This window comes from Macaca nemestrina, chromosome 11 (genome assembly GCF_043159975.1).
Source record: "Macaca nemestrina isolate mMacNem1 chromosome 11, mMacNem.hap1, whole genome shotgun sequence".
Classification (NCBI taxonomy): Eukaryota; Metazoa; Chordata; class Mammalia; order Primates; family Cercopithecidae; genus Macaca; species Macaca nemestrina.
Genome location: NC_092135.1, coordinates 127952753 through 127977872, shown reverse-complemented (window position 1 = coordinate 127977872; position 25120 = coordinate 127952753). Strand labels below are relative to the sequence as shown.

General features: G+C 38.7%; 1 protein-coding gene across 29 annotated transcripts in view; it reads left to right on the top strand.

The window, feature by feature from the left end:
* LOC105473959 (thyroid hormone receptor interactor 12) overlaps window positions 1-25120 on the top strand; it is a 153631-nt gene that overhangs the window by 43532 nt on the left and 84979 nt on the right. For 20 of the 29 annotated variants that reach the window (XM_071073497.1, XM_071073500.1, XM_011728219.3 and 17 more), the window contains exons 2-4: window positions 142-288; window positions 20272-20397; window positions 21228-22030. In XM_071073497.1, coding sequence (XP_070929598.1) covers window positions 191-288; window positions 20272-20397; window positions 21228-22030 — 1027 coding nt within the window. In that variant the 5' untranslated portion in view covers window positions 142-190. The remainder of the gene's footprint in view (window positions 1-141; window positions 289-20271; window positions 20398-21227; window positions 22031-25120) is intronic. The other 9 variants (XM_024790332.2, XM_024790333.2, XM_024790330.2 and 6 more) reach the window with 2 other exon arrangements.

The window sequence follows — 25120 nt, the reverse complement described above, 5'->3', positions numbered from 1 at the left end:
AGTTCACAGTTCAATGAGACATTGCAGCATGGGTGAAGGCTGTAAAATCAGATAGTTCGCAGAAAATTCCCACATCACTGTAAGTTCTTGCCCATACTGTATTTTGTACATCTGATAAATTTTGTTTATTTTTTCTTTTAGTGAATGGTAGTGTCTAGAAAGGGTATGTCCCTTCAAGAGAGAGGTGCCAATGTCCAACCGGCCTAATAACAATCCAGGGGGGTCACTGCGACGTTCACAGAGGAACACTGCCGGGGCCCAACCACAAGACGACTCAATAGGAGGAAGGTATGTATTTCATGGTAATTTGAAATGGAATTGGGAATACAAGAAAAAGTATTTTTAAGCCTCGTTGTGAGGTCCAAAACTTGAATGGTTCATTGCATATGGGTAATTTTTCCTGATTTGTGAGCCGAGTACTTAAAAGCAAACTGGAATCCAAAGCAGTTCCTAAATTTTTCCCCAGATGTGCTAGACTCAAAGAAGTAGTTCATAGCCACTGACATGTTCAGACACCAAATTTATCATATGGTGTGTCATGTTTTGTTTGCCCTTTCTCTTCACTTCCTTAAACGTATATTATAACACATCTTTCACCATTCGTGGTCCTTTTCCTTATGTGTTGACTTAATGATACTTTATTGAAAAGAAGCCTCACTTGTTTTAAGAACTTGAGTTTTGATACTCAGCTTTTGAGCTTTTGTCCTTATCATGCCTTTTGGCAACATAGATATTAACAGGGTAGTGAGGCACTCTGACTTTGTTAGTGAACAAGTTGTCTTATGTTTTTAGTGGTCTGGTGTTTCTTTTTAGTTGGAGTAACGTAAGAAGTAGTGTGAAGAATCAGATCAGATGCATTTTCTTGAATGTAATACTCCATCTGATTTAGCCAAGGTCTGTCATTCCATGTAAAAAATACTCAGAACTCCTCTTGCAAGGCCTAGTTCTCTAATTTTGGGACTAACATTGATTATGTTTAGCTTAATTGATTATGTTTAGCTAAAAAAATTTAATGGTTAAATTTTTTTGTTTTGAGAGTCTCATCACTCTGTTACCCAGGCTGGAGTGCAGTGGCAGTATTTCAGCTCACCGCGACCTCTGCTTCTGAGGCTTAAAAATCCCCCCACTTCAGCCTCCCAAGTAGCTGGGACTACAGGTGTGCACCACTGCACCTGGCTAATGTTTTTTGAGACATAGAGACGAGATTTCACCATGTTGGTCAGACTGGTCTCAAACTCCTGACCTCAAGTGATTCACCCGCCTCGGCCTCCCAAAGTGCTGGAATTATAGGCGTGAGTCACTGCGCTCAGCCTCTAAATTCTAATAGGATTATCTCCTACAGCCATTTGAGGCCATAGCCGTGAATACATATTATCTAGTAAATTATTTAAAAATTTTTTAATGTCAAGTGTAAAGAATAAATCAAAGCACATCATGCTGATGTCAGACTATTTAAGTGGATAAGCATAGGGACTTTGGACTAGGGCAGCTTTCTTTGTGTGTGATTTCGTTTTTTCTTTTCTTTTTATTTTTGAGACAGAGTTTCTGTAGCCCAGGCTGGAGTGCAGTGGCATGATCTTGGCTCACTGCAACTTCCGCCTCCCGGGTTCAAGCGAATTCTCCTGCCTCAGCCTCCCAAGTAGCTGGGATTTCAGGCACGCACCATCACACCCTGATAATTTCTGTATTTTTAGTAGAGATGGTGTTTCACCATGTTGGTCAGGCTGATCTCGAACTCCTGACCTCAAGTGATCCGCCAGCCTTGGCCTCTCAGAGTGCTGCAATTATAGGTATGAGCCACCACGCCCAGCCTTTGTGTGTGATTTCTGCCTCTGCTGTTAAATAGCTATGTGTCTTCTGTTAAGAGTTTCAGGAAACCTCAGTGTCTTAGTCCACAGAGTGGGGATAGCTGTTTGATAGGATTATTGGTAAACTTCAGTATTTTAGCATGTTAAGCTCTTACCACTTATACTTAGTATATAGAGCTCTGTTCTGAAAATTTTTGCTCTTTTACATTCAGGTTATTCTTTGGAGCAGCCACACTTAGCTTTATGTGGCTTATTTTATTTTATTTTATTTTATTTATTTTTTTTGAGATGGTGTTTCGCTCTTGTTGCCCAGGCTGGAGTGCAGTGACGCAATCTCAGCTCACCACAACCTCCGCCTCCCAGGTTCAAGCAATTCTCCTGCCTCAGCCTCCCGAGTAGCTGGTATTACAGGCATGCACCACCCACGCCCGGCTACTTTTGTATTTTTAGTAGAGACGGGGTTTCTCAGTGTTGAGGCTGGTCTCGAACTCCAGACCTCAGGTGATCTGCCTGCCTCGGCCTCCCAAAGTGCTGGGATTACAGGCGTGAGCCACTGCACCCGGCCTATGTGGCTGATTTAAAAATATTATTCCTCCTGTAATAAAGCGTTACATGTTCATTTTAGATTATTTTGAATATACAGAAAACTAAAAAGAAAACATAATTACACACTTCTAAGGTGTGCTGTTGACATTGGATACTATTGACATTTCTTCTGTCTTTTAAAGACTGCATGTTGATGTACATATATGTATGTATGTGCGTATAAGTAACTTGTACCTTTTGAACAACTGAGGTTTTATGCACGTTAATTCTCAGGTTGCATTGGGACTCTTGCATGTGAACTGACAATCATTTTGGGCTATCAACAGCGCATTGCTTCTAAAATCCACAGTGTTTCAGCATGGTCATTTTTTCTATATATCAGTGTTACAAATTTATTTTTTGAGACGGAGTTACTCAGGCTGGAGTGCAGTGCTGTGATCTCGGCTCACTACAACCTCTGCCCTCCGGGTTCAAGTGATTCTCCTGCCTCAGCCTCCCCATAGTAGCTGGGATTACAGGCGCCTGCCACTGCGACTGGCTAATTTTTGTAGTTTTAGTAGAGACAAGGTTTCACCATCTTAGCCAGGCTAATCTTGAACTCCTGATCCAATTGGCTTGGCCTCCCAAAGTGCAGGCGTGAGCCACCGCACCCGGCCTGAGAAATTTTAAAAATTGTATTATGTTTTTATTTTATTTTTAGGGACAGAGTCTCACTCCATTGTCCTGGCTCTAGTGCAGTGATGCAGACATAGCTCACTGCATCGCAAGTAGTTGAGACTACAGGCGCCTGCCAGTATGCCCAGCTGTGTATTTAGGTTGGTGCAAAAGTAATTGCGGTTTTTGCAATTTTTTTTTTTTTTTTAAATGGCAAAAATCACAATTACTTTTGCACCAACATAGTATGTATTTTGAAAAATGAGTAAGACTGAGCATGGTGGCTCATGACTGTAATCTCAGTACTTGAGGAGGCTGAGGTGGGAAGATCACTTGTGGCCAGGAGTTCGAGACCAGCCTGGGCAACATAGCAATACACATCATGTGTCGTCAAAAGACACATGTAGAAATGTTCTGTTTCTACAAAAAAATAAATTAGCTGGACACACTGGAACACACTGATATTTCTACCTACATAGGAGGCTGATGTGGGAAGATTGCTTGAGCCTAGGAGTTCAGGGTTTCGGTGAACTATGACTGGGCAGGCCACTGCATTCCAGCCTGGGCGACAGAGCAATATCCTGTCTCAAAAAATAAATAAATAATAAAGTAGTGGGACATAAATGGAAGTGGTTAATACTAGCGATTAAGATGTGTTGGTTTAAGTAGCTCAAAGTTGTAACAGAGATGGAACTCGATTAGATTTGTAGAATGACAAATCTTGTTGTAGTTCATGTAGTTTAAGCCAGTCAATAATATGCTCAATTGTGAAGGGTGTGATCAGGCATAGAAATTTAGAGCTTGGCCGGGCGCTGTGGCTCACGCCTGTAATCCCAGCACTTTGGGAGGCCGAGGTGGGAGGATCATGAGGTCAGGAGATCGAGACCATCCTGGTCAACACGGTGAAACCCCGTCTCTACTAAAAATACAAAAAGTAGCCGGGTGAGGTGGCGGGCGCCTGTAGTCCCAGCTACTCCGGAGGCTGAGGCAGGAGAATGGCGTGAACCCGGGAGGCGGAGCTTGCAGTGAGCCGAGATTGCGCCACTGCACTCCAGCCCGGGAGACAGAGCGAGACTCCGTCTCAGAAAAAAAAAAAAAAAAAAAAAGAAATTTAGAGCTTTAGCCAAAACATCTGATTAGTTTTAAGAATGCAAATGAGATGAGAAGATGCTGGCTCTTTTATTTTATTTATTTTATTTATTTTTAATTTTTATTTAATTTTTTTTTTTTTTGAGACGGAGTCTGGCTCTGTCGCCCAGGCTGGAGTGCAGTGGCCGGATCTCGGCTCACTGCAAGCTCCGCCTCCCGGGTTTACGCCATTCTCCTGCCTCAGCCTCCCGAGTAGCTGGGACTACAGGCGCCGCCACCTCGCCCGGCTAGTTTTTTGTATTTTTTAGTAGAGACGGGGTTTCACCGTGTTCACCAGGATGGTCTCGATCTCCTGACCTCGTGATCCGCCCGTCTCGGCCTCCCAAAGTGCTGGGATTACAGGCTTGAGCCACCGCGCCCGGCCGCTGGCTCTTTTAAATATCACTTTGCCTGCTTAGCTTCATTCTTTTGCTCATAACAAAATCTCAAGACTGGGAGGAACTTTGAAGGCCTTCTTTTCAACCCCCAGGTTGATATTTTTTGTTGTTGAGATGGAGTTTTGCTCTTGTCACACAGGCTGGAGTGCAGTGGCGTGATCTCGGCGCACTGCAGCCTCTGCCCCGCGGGTTCTAGCGTTTCTCCTGCCTCAGCCTCCTGAATGGCTGGGATTATAGGCATGGGCCACCACACCTGGCTAATTTTTGTATTTTTAGGAAAGATGAGGTTTCACCATGTTGGCCAGGCTGGTCTTGAACTCCTGACCAGGAGTTCAAGTCAGTGAATCTTTTCATTATGCCATACTGTTTCACTCACTGCAGACCACTGGATCCCTATGATGAGGGACTTAGAAGAGGGTATAAACTTTAGTTTAGAATTTAAGTAGCAGTTTTCCCTCCCAGGATTTGTGCTAGGATTCATTTTTGACCCACTGTTTTCTTCTAAACCTCTGCATTAAGCTGTCTTCTTTGTGTAACCTCCTTCCAGTGACCTCTTGTGCCTTTCTTCCAAATCAAGATAGCTTCTTTTTAAAAATTATTTAAATTCATTCTTAAATGAAAGTGGAGTCTGAGGATATATTTCATCTCTCCTAATTTTACCTCTGCTTTCCTTTTCACCCATCCTTCATCACTATCCACAGTCGAACTAGACATCTTATTCTTCTATTGTTTTTCTTTCTCCCTTTCCTCTCAAATTTTTTTTTATTGTAGCTGACCTGTTCCTCTCTTTCCTGTTCTCTTTTTCTTCTATAGGAAATCACTCCCTTCCACTGCTTCTCTGTTGGGTTGCTCTCAGGGATACTACCTAGCCTTTTCCAATTGTGGTACAGGTATTTGTAGGCTACCACCTCCCTCTTGGCAGTGCAGTAGCGTTTTTATTATACTATGTGCTTTTTCTTGTTTTTCTCAAGTGGCAGTGGTAGGATTGAATTGAATTTTTATAGCAACTTTAAGATCGCTTTAGTGGTAGTTGTGTTCAATGTTGATTTTATTATATAAACAGTGCATATTGAGAATACAAATTGGGATGCTTCAGGAAAATTAAAGAAAATAATTTTAATCCTACCACTCAGAGATAACCATGGTTAATATTTCTGTTCTATGTTCTTAGAGTCTTTTCTATATGTGTAGCTTCTTTTTTTTTCAAAATTCCACATTCAGAGATCAATATATGTATACTTGCAACATACAAATAATAGGGATGATGTTATCACTAGATGTATTTTCTGGAATTCTGTAACATTCTTCCATGAGGTAATTTAAAGTGGCTCCATGATTTTCTTTAATATAAAAGCCCATGATTTAAATTTGGGCCTCTAGGTTTTTTCCTTAGATTTTTGCTGTAAAAAATATTGCTTATGCCTATCATACTTGAATGTGAGCTGGTTTTATCAAGTCAAATTCATGAAACGGGTTTACAGAATCTAAGGGTATGAATATTTTGAAGACTCTTAACAGGTGCCTAAATCTGTTAAATCTTTCAGAAATCTTGGGCCAATTTAATACTTCTACTAATACTTCTTGAGAGTGCTCATTTTGCCAAATCCTAGTCAATAGAGCATACCCTTTTTAAAAAGAAAAGTTTGTGGGGAAAAAGAATTCCTTGGTTTAAAGTTAGCATTTCTTTGTTTACTATAGAGTGGAAAAATTTGCTCTGTGGCCATTTGCATTTATTTTCTGAGCTGTTTGTTAGTGCCTTTTGTATACTTTTGGAGATACTTACTGTTTTGTCAGGGCCCTTTATGTGGAAGGTATTGATTAACTAACATGGACAAATTTTTTTTGTTTTTTTTTATGGTTTATTTTAATTTCTTCAACATTTTAAAATTTAATAATTAAGTCTACCAATTTGGTTTTTCTTCCTTTGCCTTCTCCATGCTAAGAATAAATTTTTCCTCTGTTATGGGTCCATTTTTACATTTGACTAGAATCTGTCTGAAATTTTTGAATGATGAAAGGAAATGCTTGCATACAGCTGCCTACTTCTCACCCCATCAAAAAATTTGCCTACAGAGTTTTAATAATTATGTATTACTCAGCAAAAACTCAGTTGTGAGACATAGGATATAGCCTTCTATTTATTATTTTTCTTTACATTTTTAGTGCAGAGATTTTTTTAACCCCCCACTGATTATATAGAAAGAAATAGAGTTGTGTTTTCACTTTAAAAAAACTATTTCAAAGGTTTGGGATACGGAAAAGTACAAAAAGAAAATAAGAACCATTCAGAGAAAAGTCTGTGTTAACGTTTTATTTTTTATCTGTACACTTTGGCATGTAGCTGATCATACTGTGTGTACATTTTGGTATCCTGCTCTTTTCTTTCAATACCCTAACATTAACATTGCCCATGTCATTATGATCTTTTGGTAATCATTTACAGATGGTGGCCAGATAATCCACAGAATGAACATATAGTATTTTCCATGGCTACTTTTTTCAGTTTTTGGATAGGTAGGTAGGTGTAGGGGAAAAGTTTTTTGCTTATGCTCCAAATGTTCCCATTTCAGATACCTCTTCAGGAAAGGGTCCCTGAAGTGAAGTTACTTGGTGCATGGGAGTTTTTTGTGAATAACTTTGTTGTGCATTAATTTTTTACTTCCTGTTTACATTATCACCATCAGGGGAAAGAATGCTTTTTCTCGTTCTAGTCACATTATCTGCATTTTGTATTTTTCTGCTAATTTGATAAAGAAGAAAACCCTTATTCTTGTTTTATTGCTGTTTCTCTAGTAATGAGGTCACATTGAAAAAGTAGGTTTAAAGAATGAGTCTGGCTGAGAATAATTTTTGATGTAGTCTCCTGTTCTATTATTTTTTTCTTTGTTTTTGTTATTAATCTCCCTTTGTCCCACTGTACAGGAGAACTGACTTTTTAATTGGTTTAGCTAATCCTTACCAGTTTATTATGTGAAAACCACAGTCCTAGTCCTTAAAGGTTGACTTGGAGAAGTATAAGTCAGTCTCAAAGAAGCTTTAAAACAGTTGGCAAGACAGGAATTACCCATTAGAAGATAAATGACATGTACTGGTAAGAAAAGAAGACTTGAGTCTTGTAAGTCCTGTAAGTTTATAGGAATACTTAAGAGTTTGTAGAAGGTGCAGAGTTTAACAGACTCTTAAAAGATAGGAAGATTTTTGAGTAAGAGGACATTTTTGACAGCTTTTTATTTGTATTTTGGTTCGTTTCTTTCTTTTTAAGGATAGAATCATTTTATATACTGTAATGTGACTTACTATCTTCATTAACTGTATCATATGCATTTTTTTCTTTATTTTTTTTTTGGAGACAGAGTCTTGCTCCGTCGCCCAGGCTGGAGTGCAGTGGTGGGATCTCAGCTCACTGCAACCTCTGCCTCCCGAGTTTAAGCAGTTCTCCTGCTTCAGCCTTCTGAGCAGCTGGGACTATAGGTGCCCACCACCACACCTGGCTAATTTTTTTATTTTTAGTAGAGACAGGGTTTCACTGTGTTGGCCAGCCTGGTCTCACATTCCTGGGCTCAAGTGATCTGCCCCTCTCAGCCTCCCAAAGTGCTGGGATTACAGGCATGAGCCCCCACACCCAGACTCTTCTTTTTTTAAAATAGAGATAGGGGTCTCGCTGTGTTGCCCAGACTGGTCTTAAGCTCCTGGCCTGAAACAGTCCTCCCGCCTTAGCCTGCCAAAGTGCTGGGATTACAGGCATGAGCTACTGCACCTGGCCTTAATGTAGGCTTTTTTTTTTTTTTTTTTAACACTATCTGTCATTAATACTATATTATCAGTTTTAATGTCTGCATAATTTTCTGTTATGTGGATATATCAATTGTGTGTATATATAATCACTTCTCTTTCATCATTTGGTTTCAGGTTTTTGCCATAGCAAATGATGCCACACCTGAACATTCTCATTATCATTGTGAACTTGTACTGGTACTTCTCTAAGCTAGGTTATTGCAAGTGGAATTGCTGGGTTGAGTATGTTTTCAAATATTTACTCTTGTAGAAAATTGTCTTCTATAAGACTGCTTTCATTTGCATATAATTATAAGTTGATTGTACTAGGATTGTTGATTTTCCTTACTAATATTTAGTTTTTATATTTTCCAATTTCAAATGGTATTAGGCTTCAGCATTGCTGTAAAGGAGTACCTGAGACTGGGTAATTTATAAAGAAAAGAGGTTTAATTGGCTTATGGTTCTGCAGGCTGTACAGAAAGTGTGGTGCTGGCATCTGCTTCTGGTGAGGGCCTCAGGGAGCTTAAAATCATGGCAGAAAGCAAAGCCAGCATATCACATGGCAAGAGTGGGAGCAAGGGGTGGGGAGGGGGCAGGCGCACACTTTTAAACAACCAGATCTCAAGTGAACTCAGAGCAAGAATTCGTTCACCACCAAGGGGACTGGCATTAAGCCATTCATGAGGGATCCATCCACCCCAGTGATTCAAACACCTCCCACCAGGCTCTGTCTCCAGCGTTTCAACATGAGATTTGGATGGGACAAACATCTAAACCATATTACTAATGTCTTTTGGGAAGAAGCCATACTATGTTTGGATTAGGATCTCTTTTTTCTTTTTTCTTTTCTTTGACAGTGTATTGCTCTGTTGCCCAGGCTGAAGTGCAGTGGTGTGACTTGACTCACTGCAACCTCCATCTCTTGGGCTTAGGTGATCCTCCTGCCTCATCCTCCTCTTGCCTCAGCCTCCCAAGTAGCTGGGACTACAGGTGTGCACCACCATGCCTGCCTAATTTTGTATTTTTAGTAGAGACAGGGTTCTACCACATTGGCCAGGCTGAGCTCAAGTGATCCTCCCCGTCAGCCTCCCGTAGTGCTGGGATTACAGGTGTGAACCACCGCGCCTAGCTGGATTGGGATATTTTCTAGGGAAATAATGAAGCCACACTCAAGAATGACTCAGGACAAGCTGTCAGTGTACCAATCAACTTAACTTTCCTTTTTCTGATTTTTGAAAGAAGTATACGGCAAGAAAAAAAAAAAATACAATGCCAAACAATTCATATCTACTGGTTTCAGAGACTAAAACTTGATAGTTTCTCTATTCTTAACTACTTAAAATACCTTGCAATTTCTTTCTTTAGTAATTTTGATCATGCCATTTTCCTTTTAAAATGCCTGCCTTCTGCATTTTAGACCTTATCTTACTGAAATTCTGCCAGTCTTTCAAGATCCATTCAATAGTTTCCACATTGATGTAGTTCATACTCTTTTCCAGTCTTAGAAATCCTATACAGATCCCAAAGCATTGTAACACTTTGGGGATCCCCAGGAACTACAGACTCAGTATCTGTCTGGCTGCTTCCTCTCTGTTCATCTGTCCTTACTATGTCACTGCTTCTTCCTACCGTGTCATGTCCATCCAGGCAGATCTCACCATCTCTTTGTACACCATGTTTCTTTCTTTCCCTGTGCCTTAAAGCTTAACTTTTAGGCCTCTCATCTTCTTAAGCTAGATCAAGCCCTCTTTCATTTTGAATTATTAAAAAGATTATACCATTTTCATGGAGGTAGCAATAAATAATGTTCTTCATGGTTTTTGTTCTGCACGGCACCTCTCCTTAAAACAGTAGTCTTGTGGAATGGCTTCCCATGCATTTATGGGTAGTTACTCTGTTCTAATATAGTTTTACTCTGATCCTGTTAGCTATTCCTTAACCTTTGGTGAAAGCTAGGGGAATCGACAGTACTCCCTCTTTTTGAGCACAGTGATAAACCTGGTGTGGTCACATGATCAAGATGAGAAAAGTTGGAAGATTTAGCTTTTTTTCTTTCTGGTGACAAAGATGGGAAGATATGCATCTGAAGTTGCCAACTGCTGTGTACATGCCTTATGGAGGAAGATGGACAGGCGGAAAAGAGCAAAGAGTATGTGTGTACTAACGTTTTGGCAAGTTTAAATTCCTTAGTAGTTCTTTAAAGTTGTGTTGACTCTTAGCCTTTTCTAGGATTGCTTATTCTACTGTTGTTCTGATTCTGGAGATAATGCATGTGTTATTTTAATAATGCCTCTTTTGGCATTTTAGAGTTCTGCCTTAACACAACATCAGTGTCAGATGGTATTCATTCATTTGTAGAACACCACGTTAGTAAGCACCATGCTCTATAGTAGTTATAGAAAGGAGGGTAGGGTAGGGTTTTTCTTTTCCTCCCAGGGAAAGAACCCAGAAAGCAACCCAGCTCGGTAGAGGAAATGGGGATACAGGTTGTTATTAGAGTCAGATGAGAAACATTTCTAGAGATGACCTCATTGATCTGGGCTCTGAGGCTGAAGCAACAGTTGCAAAGCAGGTGTGGTATATGTCAACTATATTTGTCTTTGACATGTGGACTTATTAATTCCTTTCACAGTCTGGGTTTTATTTTGAATTTTTGTGTGTCATGTTAATTTGCTGGTAAGTGGTAGGTGTTCAACAATTACTAGTATGGGTTAGAAAAGGATATTTGTTTCCTTGGAATTTCTGGGCATAGAAATGTAACTTTCTCTTTTCCTAAAATGATGAAAACATGATTGGAGTAAGGAAGGGTTGAAATAGAGCATAGGTAAAATGGGCTATGTAGCAAGGTGGGCTAGATGATACTACAGGAAAAAAACATCTCCTAGATATTAGTAGTTATAATCTAGCCACTAAAAAAGTTGTCTGTCCGGGTCAGCAGTAAGCTCTGCTCCCATGTCTGCACATTCAGATACTCAGATACCTTGATGTGTTGTCAAGTAGGAGAATATGGTGAACTGTACTCTTGACTCTCCAGAACTTCCCCCAGCAGTGATTCACTTCTATTCACATTCCCTTGGCTGAAGTAAGTCACATGACTGTACGTGCTTCCAAGTGGTTGGACAAGTACCATCCTACCTTAGCATCTGAAAAAAGGAAAAATAGAATATTCTTGAGATGTGGCTATCATAGGATGTTTATACATTATTTTGCATTCTTATTTGCATCTCTATGATAGTTTGTTTCCCTAAAGCCTACTTAGTGAACCTTGGCCACTGGTCTCGTGTGTTTTCTTCATTCTTCTATTTAACCAGTGTGAGTGCCTTCCTTTTATATTCTTTAATTCTTTTTTCTTTCCTGTCTCTTTTTTATCCTCTCATTTGTTCAGTCAGAAGCAAGTTCAAACTGATGCTTGTTTGGGAAGAGGAGAGTGTTATGGGGAGGCATAATGTGATGCAGAAATAATTTAATGCCTCTTATGACTGAATTTGAGCCCCTTGTTAAAAGTATTTATACTAGAATTCGTTGGGCGTGGTGTCTCATGCCAGTAATCTCAGTACTTTGGGAGGCTGAAGCAGGCAGATCGTTTGAGCCCAGGAGTTCAAGACCAGCCTGGGCAAAATGGCAAAACCCTGTCTCTACTAAAAATAGGCCGGGCGTGGTGGCTCAAGCCTGTAATCCTAGCACTTTGGGAGGCCGAGACAGGCGGATCACGAGGTCAGAAGATCAAGACCATCCTGGCTAACAAGGTGAAACCCCATCTCTACTAAAAAATACAAAAAACTAGCCGGGCGAGGTGGCGAGCGCCTGTAGTCCCAGCTACTCGGGAGGCTGAGGCAGGAGAATGGCGTAAGCCCGGGAGGCGGAGCTTGCAGTGAGCTGAGATCCAGCCACTGCACTCCAGCCTGGGCGACTGAGCAAGACTCTGTCTCAAAAAAAAAAAAAAAAAAAAGAAAGAAATAAAAATACAATAAATTAGCCGGGTGTGGTAGTAAGTGTCTGTAGTCCCAGCTACTTGGGAGGGTGAGGTGCGAGGATCACCTGAGCTCAGGAAGTCGAGGCTGCTGTGAGCCAAGATTACACCACTGCAGTCCAGCCTGGACTAGAGACCCTGTCTCAATAAATAAATGAATGAGTGAATGAATGAATGAAAGAAAATATTTATGGTAGAACTGGCTGGGTAATTTGTAACTTGCTCTTTTTCAGTGATAGTAAATCTTACTGCTCTAATTAGGCAGCCTGGAGTTTTAGCTGTGGAGACGTGGGCCTGCTGCATTGGTAATGCTGAAACTAGCCTGTCCCATCAGGCCTTGGGGTCAGGAGACAAGATAATACGGTGCTGTGTTCAACATTGGCATGGTTGCCTTGTTCTAAGGAGAAGCAGAGGCTACTTTTGTGTAGTTGGAAGTTAGAAACATTTGATTCTTAATTGTACCCGTGTTAAATTTTTTGGGGGGGCCGGGCGCAGTGGCTCAAGCCTGGAATCCCAGCACTTTGGGAGGCCGAGACGGGCGGATCACGAGGTCAGGAGATCGAGACCATCCTGGCTAACCCGGTGAAACTCCATCTCTACTAAAAAATACAAAAAAACTAGCTGGGCGAGGTGGTGGGCGCCTGTAGTCCCAACTACTCGGGAGGCTGAGGCCGGAGAATGGCGTGAACCCAGGAGGCGGAGCTTGCAGTGAGCCGAGATCTGGCCACTGCACTCCAGCCTGGGCGACAGAGCGAGACTCCGTCTCAAAAAAAAAAAAAAAAAAAAATTTTGGGGGGGGCCTACAAAGTAATAGTTTATATGTTTTCTATTAGTAATTTCCTTTGCACTATGCCTTATTTTAATCAAGTTTGGGATTGAGTCAAAGTCACCTCATAAGCATACTGGAAACCTATAAGAAATTGTCAGCTGCCATAAATTGTCTCATATCCTTCAATGCGGATTTGCTTTCATTCTTCTGATATTCCAAACCACTTTTAAAAAGCTTTCCCAGTCTTGGAATGCCTTCTTAAAAGGGTTCAGTGTCACTTAAAAATACACATACAAGTGATTCTTATACTAACTGCAAGCTTTTCTATCACATTTGGAAGGCTGTTTTCTTGTAATACAGAGAGCAAAAGAAAGCAGAGGCTCCTTTTTAGAAGATTAATAGTGGTGCTTTCCTCCATTTTTCTCATACTATCTCTAAAGTCTTCAGACATTTATTTTGGCCAGGCACAGTGGCTCATACCTGTAATCCCAGCACTTTGGGAAGCTGAGGCAGGAGGATCACTTGAGGTCAGGAGTTCGAGACCAGCCTGGCCAACATGGTGAAATCCCATCTTTACTAAAAATATAAAAATTAGCCGGGCATGGTGGCAGGCACCTGTAGTCTTAGCTGCTCAGGCGGCTGAGACAGGAGAATCTCTTGAACTCAAGAGGCAGAGGTTGCAGTGAGCTGAGATCACACGACTGCACTTCAGCATGGGTAACCGAGTGAGACTGTCTCAAAAAAAAATAAATAAATAAAAGAAACCTTCCCTGTCTGACCATAGCCTATCCTTAAAAAAAAAAACAAAAAAAAACAAAAAAAAAACTATATATATATATATACTTTTTAAAATTTCAGTAGCTTTCGGGGTACAAGTAGTTTTTGGTTACATGAATGGATTGCATAGGGGTGAACATCATTTCATCCATATTTTCTGATGTATCTCCATGTTCAGGGCAGTATATATCATTTGTCAGTTACTGTATGGGTTTTATAATTGCTTGCCTCTACCTTTGCCTATATTTTGCTTTTGACTGGAAAGCTTTTTTTCCTCAGCTTTTCATTCTTCAGTGCCGGGTTTAAATGGTGTGGCCTATAAAGCTTATATTCTCCTGCTAAAAGTATTGGAAACGTCTATGGAGAGTACCTGGTAGATTACTTTGTTTTATGAGACTGACCTCTTGAGGACAGGGACTAGACTATTTGTTACCTATATTTATATGCCCCGTTGTGACTTGCGTATATTTGTTGGTGGCAAACCTAATATCTTTTGAAGGGAGTAGGTTAGTACAGTGGTTCTCAAGTCTATCAGAGGCAATGCTCCCTGTCTATAGTGTATATCATATAAATATCTTTATGTTATGCTCTTTTAATATTTTCAAATAAATGAAGAAATAAAATACCTGTCTACCCACAGTTTAGAAATACTGATATAATGTTTCAGCATTTTACAAAGATAAACAAAAGGAAAATAGTTGATAACAAAAATAACATCTCAATAGGTAAGTGCTTGGACACAGTGACACAAAATTATAGTGCATCTGTATTTGGAGTCACTGAGTGTGACAGCTACAACAATAAACTTAAATGCCATAAGCAGCATTTTCATCATAAGGCATTAAAAATGGTGCCTGACTCTTGGTAAAACTGCCAAAAGAAAAAAATAGTATAATCGTTTGTTGTTGCATTCCTGGAAAATTTAATATGTAAGAACTGTGCAAAACAAATCTGAGAAATTGCAAGCATGTTTTTCACCTATGTCACTGCCACATTGTCAGAGTTTTTCATAAGGTTTTCATATATTACCAAGATTGTTTGAAATGTATTGGGCATGGGACAGTTCTTCGTTGGGTCTTTTTGTTCCATATGTTGCCCATCTTTACCTCTAATCCACACCTGCTAAATGGGAATAGCACCCCTGCTTCCTAGTGTATGTTTCCAGAATGCTTCCTAGGGGCAGTACTTCTGCTGTTTAGAAATATTGCTTTACTCTGAATTATAGAATCATTTGGGCTAGTGTTTCACTATAACTAAAGATAGGAACATTAATCAGATGGCTCAGGTTTCTTTTTGTAATAGAAATAGAAAAACAGTACATTTTACAGGGAACATTAGTGAGTTATTTATTTAAAGTGGTTTAAAGTTAACTTTCCACCATTAATTATTGAAAATCAATAGCTCTTTTAAAACATGCATTTTCCAGCATTTGAAAGAAAATATCTAATTTTTAGAAGACAAAACGATAATGTTATAATTGTGTGTTTAGAGTAGAAAAGCATAAAAATGTGTCTGTATACACATACACAAATTTAGAGTTGTAATTAAACCCACGATCCATTTATATTTGGTAATATATGCACGTATAATGTAAGTGGTAATATATGCATGTATATTACATATATGCATATCATATAAGCTGTGAATATGTCAAATATCATAAGCTGTGAATATGTCTAGCATAAAAATTCAGGCAATTTAACACCTGTAATAGGAATTAACTAGCTACTTGTAACTAGCCAGTTTCCTCATCTTTCCTAACATTAAGACAGCATTGTGCTCTTTTTCTTTTTCTTTTTCTTTTTTTTAAATTGAGAGAGGATCTCACTCTATTGCCCAGGCTGGAGTGCAGTGGTACAACCATGGCTCACTGCAGCTTTGACCTGCCAGGTTCAAGTGTTCTTCCACCCAGTCTCCCGAGTAGCTAGGAATACAGGTGTGTACCTCTACACCCAGCTTATTTTTGTATTTTTTGTAGAGATAGGGTTTCGCCATGTTGCCCAGGCTGGTCTTGAACTCCTGAGCTCAAGCAGTCCACCTGCTTTCAACCTCCCAAAGTGCTGGGATTACAGGCATGTGCCACCACACCTGGCCCAATATTGTGCTCTTGATACAATGTTCAGGTCTCTTTTATATCTGCTTTGGACTAGAGATGGTTTTTAATTCTGTGGACTACTGTAAAGGATTTGACTAAATAGCAGTACAAATGTAGGTGGAAGGGTACAGTCAATACTATGTGCCTAAAAGTTAACACTCAGAGGCATTTGAGACTTCAAGATGATCTTGAAAGCACATAACCTGGAGTTGAGTATAGTCTGTTCTGTTGCAATGTTGGTTTCTTTAATGTGAATTGGCCCATACACACTTGATAAGTAGGGAAATGATGTCAATATAACGTGGAAGTAGTGTTGGTTCATAAGCAGTTTTTCCCACAGTGCTACTGTATAAACTGAAAATGGGGAAAGACCTTTCAATTAAAGAGGAAGATTTGGTAATATATGAAGATGTCACACACACACACAACCTTGCAAATCTGGCAGAAATAATTTAGTGAAAGAAATAGCTATTCCGGTGGTTTCTAAAACCACCATACTTTGTACTGTCAGAAGCAGTCTCAGGAAGTTCAAAACCATTTACTCCTGTGTTTATAAAGAAAGAAGATAACAAACAGGAAAGTCTGCCCGAGAAAAATTATATTTTTAATTGTTTTGAAGCTTTTTAAAAAATGCCTTTAAAAAGTTACACTTAAAAGGAGAAAATACACAAATAAGTCTCAAGTGGATTTATTGGTGCAAATTTTGTTGGAGATGTAATTTTTTATTAAAATTGGTGATGTTTTTGTTGGGACGCTCGTTACCAAATAACATAGGTTTGTGTGCTCTGGGCTCAATCTTATTTTTAACATAACAGCCCTGTTATTTTTAGTGCGTAATTTTGCAGAGACATGAGGTTTTTTTCAGGAATACCCATATGTTGTTATAGAAGCTCCTGAACACATGCGTGCGCGTGCGTACGCGTGCACAAACACACACACACACATACTCTGACTCACTCAAATCTTTGGGCTATAATTTACTAAATGGCTTCATTCTAGTGTTATTTAAAAGAGTTTGTCATGAATTTTTCTATACTGTTCTACAAATTTTATTTATAGTGGATATAAATTTTACTAGGTTTTAAAAAGATTATGCTTTTTAATAAAAACTAAAGTTGAGCATTAAGGCTTGCTAAATTAGAGAGGTGGTAAAATGAGCTCAAAGGAGGCATCCAAGGCTCTTTTGCCTCTGAATACTGTGATGTTCTAATTGGCTATTCCAGATTGGACATGATTATTTTATGCAGATTTACTTTGCAGCATTTTTGAGCATTAATAATTTATAAGTGGACATAATAAAATAGAGCTTCATTTTGGGAGGCCCCATATTGTCACTTCCTGGTACCATCTGGTTGTCTATTCCTTGTTAGCCAGGGTTGGAAACTATAGCGCATGGGCCGAATCTGGCTCACTGCCTGTTTTTGTAAATAAAATTTTGATTGAAGTATAGCCACCATGCTTGTTTGTTTGAGAATTTTCTGTACCTGTTTTTTTGACATACAGTATTGCCCAGGAAGCTGAAAATATTTACCCTTCTTTTATGGAAAATGTATTAAGTCCCATAGGCTAAACAGATAGGCAGAAGGGACAGTTAAAGATCAATATTTTATATGTTTAAAATATACTTTTTAAACAGTCCTCAGTGAGAATATCACACTTTAAAATAATTTTAGGTAAGATCAGTGTGGGCATGGTTGATTTTATTTTATTTTATTTTATTTTTTGAGACGAGTCTCGCCCTATCGCCCAGGCTGCAGTGCAGTGACGCAATCGCTTCTCACTGCAACCTCTGCCTCCCGGGTTCAAGCGATTCTTCTGCCTCAGCCTCCCAGGTAGCTGAGACTACAGGCACATGCCACCATGCCCAGCTAATTTTTGTTGTTTTTATTAGAGACCGAGTTTCACTGTCTTGGCCAGGCTGGTCTTGAACTCCTGACCTCATGATCCACCCGCCTCTTCCTCCCAAAGTACTGGGATTACAGGCGTAAGCCACTGTGCCCGGCTGGGCGTTGTTGAATTTAAACCAGTTTTGTGAGCCTTGGTTTTCTAAATGATTTGGATACTGTTTACTTTTTTGTGGTATAATATAGAGAGTTTACCTGCTAAGTTCTTAAGTTCATTGAAGGTATTAGTAAGGGCATGAGAAATAACACAGGAGTATCATTAGGTGGATCTGACGTAAGCTGTATACAAGTCAACAGAGCAATTTATTTGAGTTAGAGGAGGGCTGCGGCCCCAGCCCTCACCTTTAGTTTCATATGGGCCAGTTTCTGATGACAAATGGAAGGAATCTGAATTTTTAATTGTTTTGCGCATTTATTTTTCACAAAGTTGTCTAGCTTTGAATGTATGTAGTTTTCTTTTAAAATGAGTTGTTTAATTATCAAGGAATGCAACAAGGTATATTTTAAATTATAAAATGAAATAAAGTAGAAAACGTGTTTTAATTAAAACAGCAGTCTGCAACAATCTTTAAGAAAATAAGAATGTGGAGGACCTGAATGACATAATTTATATTTCCTGTAGCTGTTAAATTCCATACGCAAAAAACAGAATGTTATACCTTTTTAGAATAACTATGGAATGCTTTCAAAAATAGTCTCATTTCTGAAGAAAAAAGAGTTGAACTCTGAGATCTGTTGGTAGAAATATAACAAAAACAAAAGCAACTCTTAGAAATTAAATCTAATAAGAAACTCATTGGTTAAGCAAAATTTTAGTCTGCAATGGGAGAATAGGAAAAACTAAAATTAATCCCAATGTATATGAGGCAGGAAAATCACGTGATCCAGCCTCAGTGACAGAGCAAGACCCTTTCTGAAACACCAAAAAATAAAAAAATAAAACAGCAACAACAACAAAAACACAATGTATAAAAAAAACTTACGAATTTCAGCTTAGCTACAACTTTAGAAAATATGCTTCTTGAAGTATATGTGTCCCTTCATTACTAAAAGTGAAGACTAATACACTTGAAAGGCTCACCTAGAATTTTTTTTTAAGAAATTCGTCTATTTTAATAAGTATTTAGAAAATACTATTACTTTCACATTAGAACCTTGAAAATAAAAATGATATGAGGGATCCAGGAACTATTTCCTTTCTTAAGAAGCTAATTTCTTACCTTCTTTTAAGACTCTTTTCATGAATTCTGGAAAGATGGAAGAAGGAATGATACAGAAAAGAGAAACCTTAGGTCCTCTTTTGGAACAGATGGTTGTACTTGTATGATATCTTAAGAAATTTATGGCATCCTTAAAGATTGAGTTAGAATTATTTTGTGATGTTTTTAGTGACTCATTTCTAAGTTCTTTTGAGATGGTGTTTGGAATAAAAGCCTTAAACTTTTTTTAACAAGTAAATTTGGTGTTAATGAAACTTTTTTCTAAATTTTCATTAGTATATGCTCTTATGTGGAAGGTGGACATCAGCTATGAATTACATAAATTGCATTTATTACATTAATATCTCACCTGAATGACAGCAGTTTTCTGGATATAAACGTATGTTTGTTTTTTATTGCTTATGTAAATCTCATGTAACCATTCCCCAAGGTCTAAAAAATAATCTAACTGAAAACAGTTTTTTCATGTTCCTCAAACTTGCTTTTAGAACCGTGCTGGTGTAAGGATTTGATTTATTGTAAATATGATGTACCACATCAATCATGGAATTATTTGAATGTTTTTTGGAACTTTTGTGGTAAATTCCATATTTCTCCAGGACTTTTTTGTGTTCTTTCTGTTTACAAGTACTTTAAAGTTTTAGCAAGTATCACTATATTGATTTCATGTAGGTTGGTTTATTGTTTAGTGCTTGAAATGATTTTCTGTATAAAATCAGTTTGAGAATTGGTTTTCCTGTCTCTGCATTTACTGTGTTTACCTGAATTTTAATGTACGAATTGGAAATCAGTATCAGTGTGGGAATCATCAATTGTCTTTTCCGTAAGCTTTTAAAGCCGTTACAGTCACATTATGTATTAAAAGTAGTGTTTAGATCTAAAGTCTAAATTTACTTTTTGTTAAAATGTAGCATATTTGAATATCTGCACTAAAATTGCTGAAATATGTGTTACTGCTTAAGCAACCATAACAACTCTGTGCAATTATGACTACTGGTGATAATAAACTCTTTGGTATTGGGGAGGGGGGTTGGTTCTAAGAGGCAACTTCTTTTTGCCAGATTATTTGGTAGAGTAATAATTAAAATTCAAATATTTGGAAAAAGGGTAGGGTCAACAATGAATTGTGGGAAGCTTTAAAAAATATATAAAAATATTTCACTTTCAGTATTGTATTTGCATCTCAGTTTCCTGATAGATTTCTGTTTTGATTTTCTGCTGACAGGTCACATTTAGGGCAGGCAAAACATAAGGGATATAGCCCTCCTGAGAGTAGAAAATCTAATTCTAAGGCACCCAAAGTGCAGTCTAATACTACTTCTGAACTGTCAAGGGGACACCTTTCTAAAAGGTAAATCTTCATGTTGCTTATACATTTTCAAGGCAGAATTATTTGCATTCGAATCATTGCGTAATATTAAAAACTTGAGGTTATTCTAAAACGTTATGATACATATTTTCATTATTCTCTAAGAGTAACTTTTAGGATTGACAGTTTATCACCTTTGCAGTGATTAGTGCAGTATACCCTAGACAATGAGTTTGTCAATGATAAAATGATATTTTTGTTTGGATATAAGATTCCCCCTTTGCTTAACAAACCATTGTGGCCATATTTTATTTCTTTTTATTTTAAAAATTTTTTTTTTAAGTTTTTATTGTCAGAGCCATAATTTAGGTTTAGGTCAGTGATTCTTAAGATCTAATTGGTAAGAGTCTTTGGAAAGCAATGTTAACTGAAGATTTGATAGTACTACAGTATAAAAACCTCTAACCTTCATTTTGAAAGTATGTATGTTAATGCTTATTTCTTCTAAGCTTTGACAAAGCAGTTTTGTTTGTGAATAAGGCATCAATATTCTGGCTTCCTCTGGTACTGAACAATTAAGTGTTGTTTTTCTTGTAATCTTAACTCTTGTTTTGTGATTAGGAGTGTTAGTGTCAGTAATCTTTGGGCTAAAGAACACCCTTATCTTCTAATCAGATATTTTACTATCCAAAGTCACATCTGCCTTTGTTTTGTTCTTTTGTTTCGTTTTACAGATTTGAACCATCTGAAAACCTATGTTTAATACTGGACTTAGTAGGAACATACTCGTTCTTTATTTTTTGAAAGCATTATGTATGACAGTTGTAAATATGACAGGCTGGTATTAACTGTTTTCTTATCTAACCTCTTAGAAGCTGCAGTTCATCATCTGCTGTGATAGTTCCACAACCAGAGGATCCAGACAGAGCCAATACTTCAGAAAGACAAAAAACGGGGCAGGTGCCTAAGAAAGACAATTCTCGAGGAGTGAAACGCAGTGCTAGTCCAGACTACAACAGGACCAATTCTCCTAGCTCTGCAAAAAAACCAAAAGCACTTCAGCATACTGAATCTCCCTCAGAAACAAATAAGCCACATAGTAAGTCAAAGAAGAGACATTTAGACCAGGAGCAACAACTGAAGTCTGCACAATCACCATCAACAAGCAAGGCTCATACCAGAAAGAGTGGGGCCACTGGCGGTTCACGGAGTCAGAAAAGAAAAAGGACAGAGAGTTCTTGTGTAAAGAGTGGCTCCGGGTCGGAATCAACTGGTGCAGAAGAGAGATCTGCCAAACCTACCAAGCTGGCTTCAAAATCAGCCACCTCAGCCAAAGCTGGGTGTAGCACCATCACTGATTCTTCTTCTGCTGCCTCTACTTCCTCCTCGTCTTCTGCTGTAGCCTCGGCCTCCTCCACTGTACCACCGGGTGCCAGAGTGAAACAAGGAAAAGATCAGAACAAGGCCAGGCGTTCCCGTTCAGCATCCAGTCCCAGCCCCAGAAGAAGTAGCAGGGAAAAGGAACAGAGTAAAACTGGTGGCTCTTCAAAATTTGATTGGGCTGCTCGTTTCAGCCCTAAAGTTAGCCTTCCTAAAACAAAACTGTCTCTTCCAGGGTCTTCTAAGTCAGAGACATCAAAACCTGGACCTTCTGGATTACAGGCCAAATTAGCAAGTAAGTTTACAAAAAGGTCTTTTTCTTTAATTAAAGAATGTTTCTCTTGGTTTGTCAAAAGCAATTATGCTTTAAAGTTAAGGGGTTTTTCCCCCCGTCTTAGATAATCTTAGATTTATTACTGTCCATATAATTAAGTACATGACAGCATGTAATAACTGTTACTACATTTAGTTTTATGGAGACAGGTAAGGAATACTGCCTTCCTGTTATTACGAAACCATCACATTTTAGTGTCTGTATCTTTATTGGTCCTCGCTGCATCTCCTACTTCATCGATTTCCTAATATCAGGATGGGACATAAAGTTGGATTTTCTTCTATACCACATACAGAATTATCATTTAGTTAGGAATTGTTGTTTTTAGTTATGAGTTACCATGATCGGAAATCAAATTTATCTATGCTTTTTTAGATGGAGTCTCACTCTGTTGCCTAGGCTGGAGTGCAGTGGCGCAGTCTTGGCTCACTGCAACTTCCACCTCCTGGGCTCAAGCGATCCTCCTGCCTTGGCCTCCAGAGTAACTGGGATTACAAGTGTGCACATCACGCTTGGGTAATTTTTGTGTTTTTAGTAGAGATGGGGTTTCACTATGTTGGCCAGGTTGGTCTCAAACTTCTGACCTCAAGTTATCTGCTTGCCTCGACCTCCCAAAGTGTTGGGATTACACGTGTGAGCTACCATGCCTGGCCAAATATGTATTTTTTTATATTAGATATTCTTGATGTATAGATACAATGAAATGTTATTATAATAAATATACCTCAATATAAATTAAACCTTATTCATATGTAATATCTCATGGTCTTTAAAGAGTTTTGTCTAAAGATGAATACTTACGTTTCACTACTCTTATATACACTACTCTGTGTCCTAAGTGAGTGAGAAAGAATATTGCTCTCTTAAAGTTTACAGTGGAGTAGAAAGAATTTGTGTTTTGAGAATACATTCAAGCAAAGAAACCAAGTAGGTGGAAGAAACATAGAGTTATGTGCTTTCCTTCATGAGTCAGTTTTGGAGATATCCAGGAACTCTTCTCCCTCTCTCTTTACCAAAAGACTTCTTCAGGGAGCCAACTGCTCATCTGGGGAATGCTAGTGTTTTTCTTTTCTTTCCTTCTTTTTTTTTTTTTTTTCTTTTGAGACGGAGTCTCGCTCTGTTGCCCAGTATGGAGTAGTGGTGCGATCTTGGCTTATTGCAACCTCCGTCTCCTGGGTTCAAGCAATTCTCCTGTCTCAGTCTCCTGAGTAGCTGGGATACCAAGTGTGCGCCACCACACCCAGCTAATTTTTGTAGAGAGGGAATTTCACTATGTTGGCCAGGCTGGTCTCGAACTCCTGACCTCAAGTGATCCACCTGCCCCGGCCTCCCAAAGTGTTGGGATTATAGGCGTGAGCCACTGTGCCCAGCCTTCTTTCCTTATTTCTATTCGAGAAATCTATAGAGGACAAATAGGATAATAAAGCACTTATCTACAATTTTTAAAAGTACTTAATTTTCATAATACCTAATTAGGAAGCTTGCTTTTCAGCATCTGTTCTTCTCTGATTGATTTTAGATCTACATTTGGGTAGGACTATAATGTTTTCTTGGCTTAAGAGGATTGTATATAGTGTTTACTAGCATTCTTGTCAAAGTATAGCTCATATTGAATCAGCCTAACTTAATATTGAATCGGAGCTGTTAGCTCTGTTTAATTTAACACTGCAATGTAAAACTACTTTTGATTGATTCACACATTAACTAAAATGACAAGAATACTATTAATAGTAGGTACTATATAAAAAATTTTATGTTTAACCTGTATGATAGGTTAGTGAAGTAACATCTTTTAGATTGAACTTTGTTCTGTTTTGGTATTTTAAATATGCAGTACATCTATATAAAATGTTTTAAGTTTAAAGGATTAAGATAGGCTAGATCAGTATCTTGAAGTGAGAAGGAAAAAAAGGTCCAAGTTAAAAGGACAACCAACTATTTGTCCTTCCAAGGCTTTATCGATAATTGGAGGTATTGATGCCAGCTTTTATACTGCCTTTCCTCCCTGTGTTTGGTGTCTGTCAGTCTGTCCATTGTAGTAGCTATGTAATATTCATAGCCAGTGGGCTGTCAGTCTGTCCATTGTAGTAGCTATGTAATATTCATAGCCAGTGGGCCAGGTTGAGTTTATAGCAAGCTGTTTAGGATTCACTCCTCCTTCTGCCTTCCAGTGTGCCTCATTTGAAGAACTCATCTCTTAAAGCTCTTATATGTAAGAGGGTTCTAGGGCCAGGCAATAGCAGATTGTACTTGAGTGTCATGGCCTTGGTCCTTTGTAGAGATCAGCTTTCTTTTCTTTATATAGTCTGTTAACATGATTTTTAAAAGAAAACCCAACTCAGTGTCATTATGCTGCTGGTTTGATAAAAACCAATCCAGATAATTCCATTAAGCCTGCTCAGCACATAGTCACAAACTAATTTAGTATTTTAAAACTCATTTCACCATTATTTCATTTACTTTCACAGTATCTGTGTGTTCTATTGTCACTATTATATCACTTTTCCATTTTCACTGCCACTATCCCAGTTCTGATCTCTCATCGTAGCCTAAGCTGTTGAAACAAGAGAATGGAACCAGCGTTTGTTTAGCATAAAATAAGTGCCAGGTATTTTACATATGCAGCTACATTTTCTTTTAAAAAAAAATGGTACTTCAGGATACTTTTTAAATTTTTTTTCCCATAGACAGAGTCTTGCAGTTGGCTCACTGCAACCTCTGCCTCCCAGGTTCAAGCAATTCTCGTGCCTCAGCCTCCCAAGTAGCTGAGATTACAGGTGCGTGCCACCGTGTTTGGCTAAGTTTTGTATTTTTAGTAGAGACAGGGTTTCGCCATATTGACCAGGCTGGTCTCGAACTCCTGACCTCAGGTTATCTGCCCACCTCAGCCTTCCAAAGTGCTGGGATTACAGGCGTGAGCCACCATGCCCAGCTTAGGATAGTTATCAAAGAAATGCATTCCGAGGAGATGAAGTAACTTCTCTGAGTAGTATACCTCATACTTGGCAGAGTTAGGATTTGAAGATGGGGGTATGTATGACCTTGAATGAA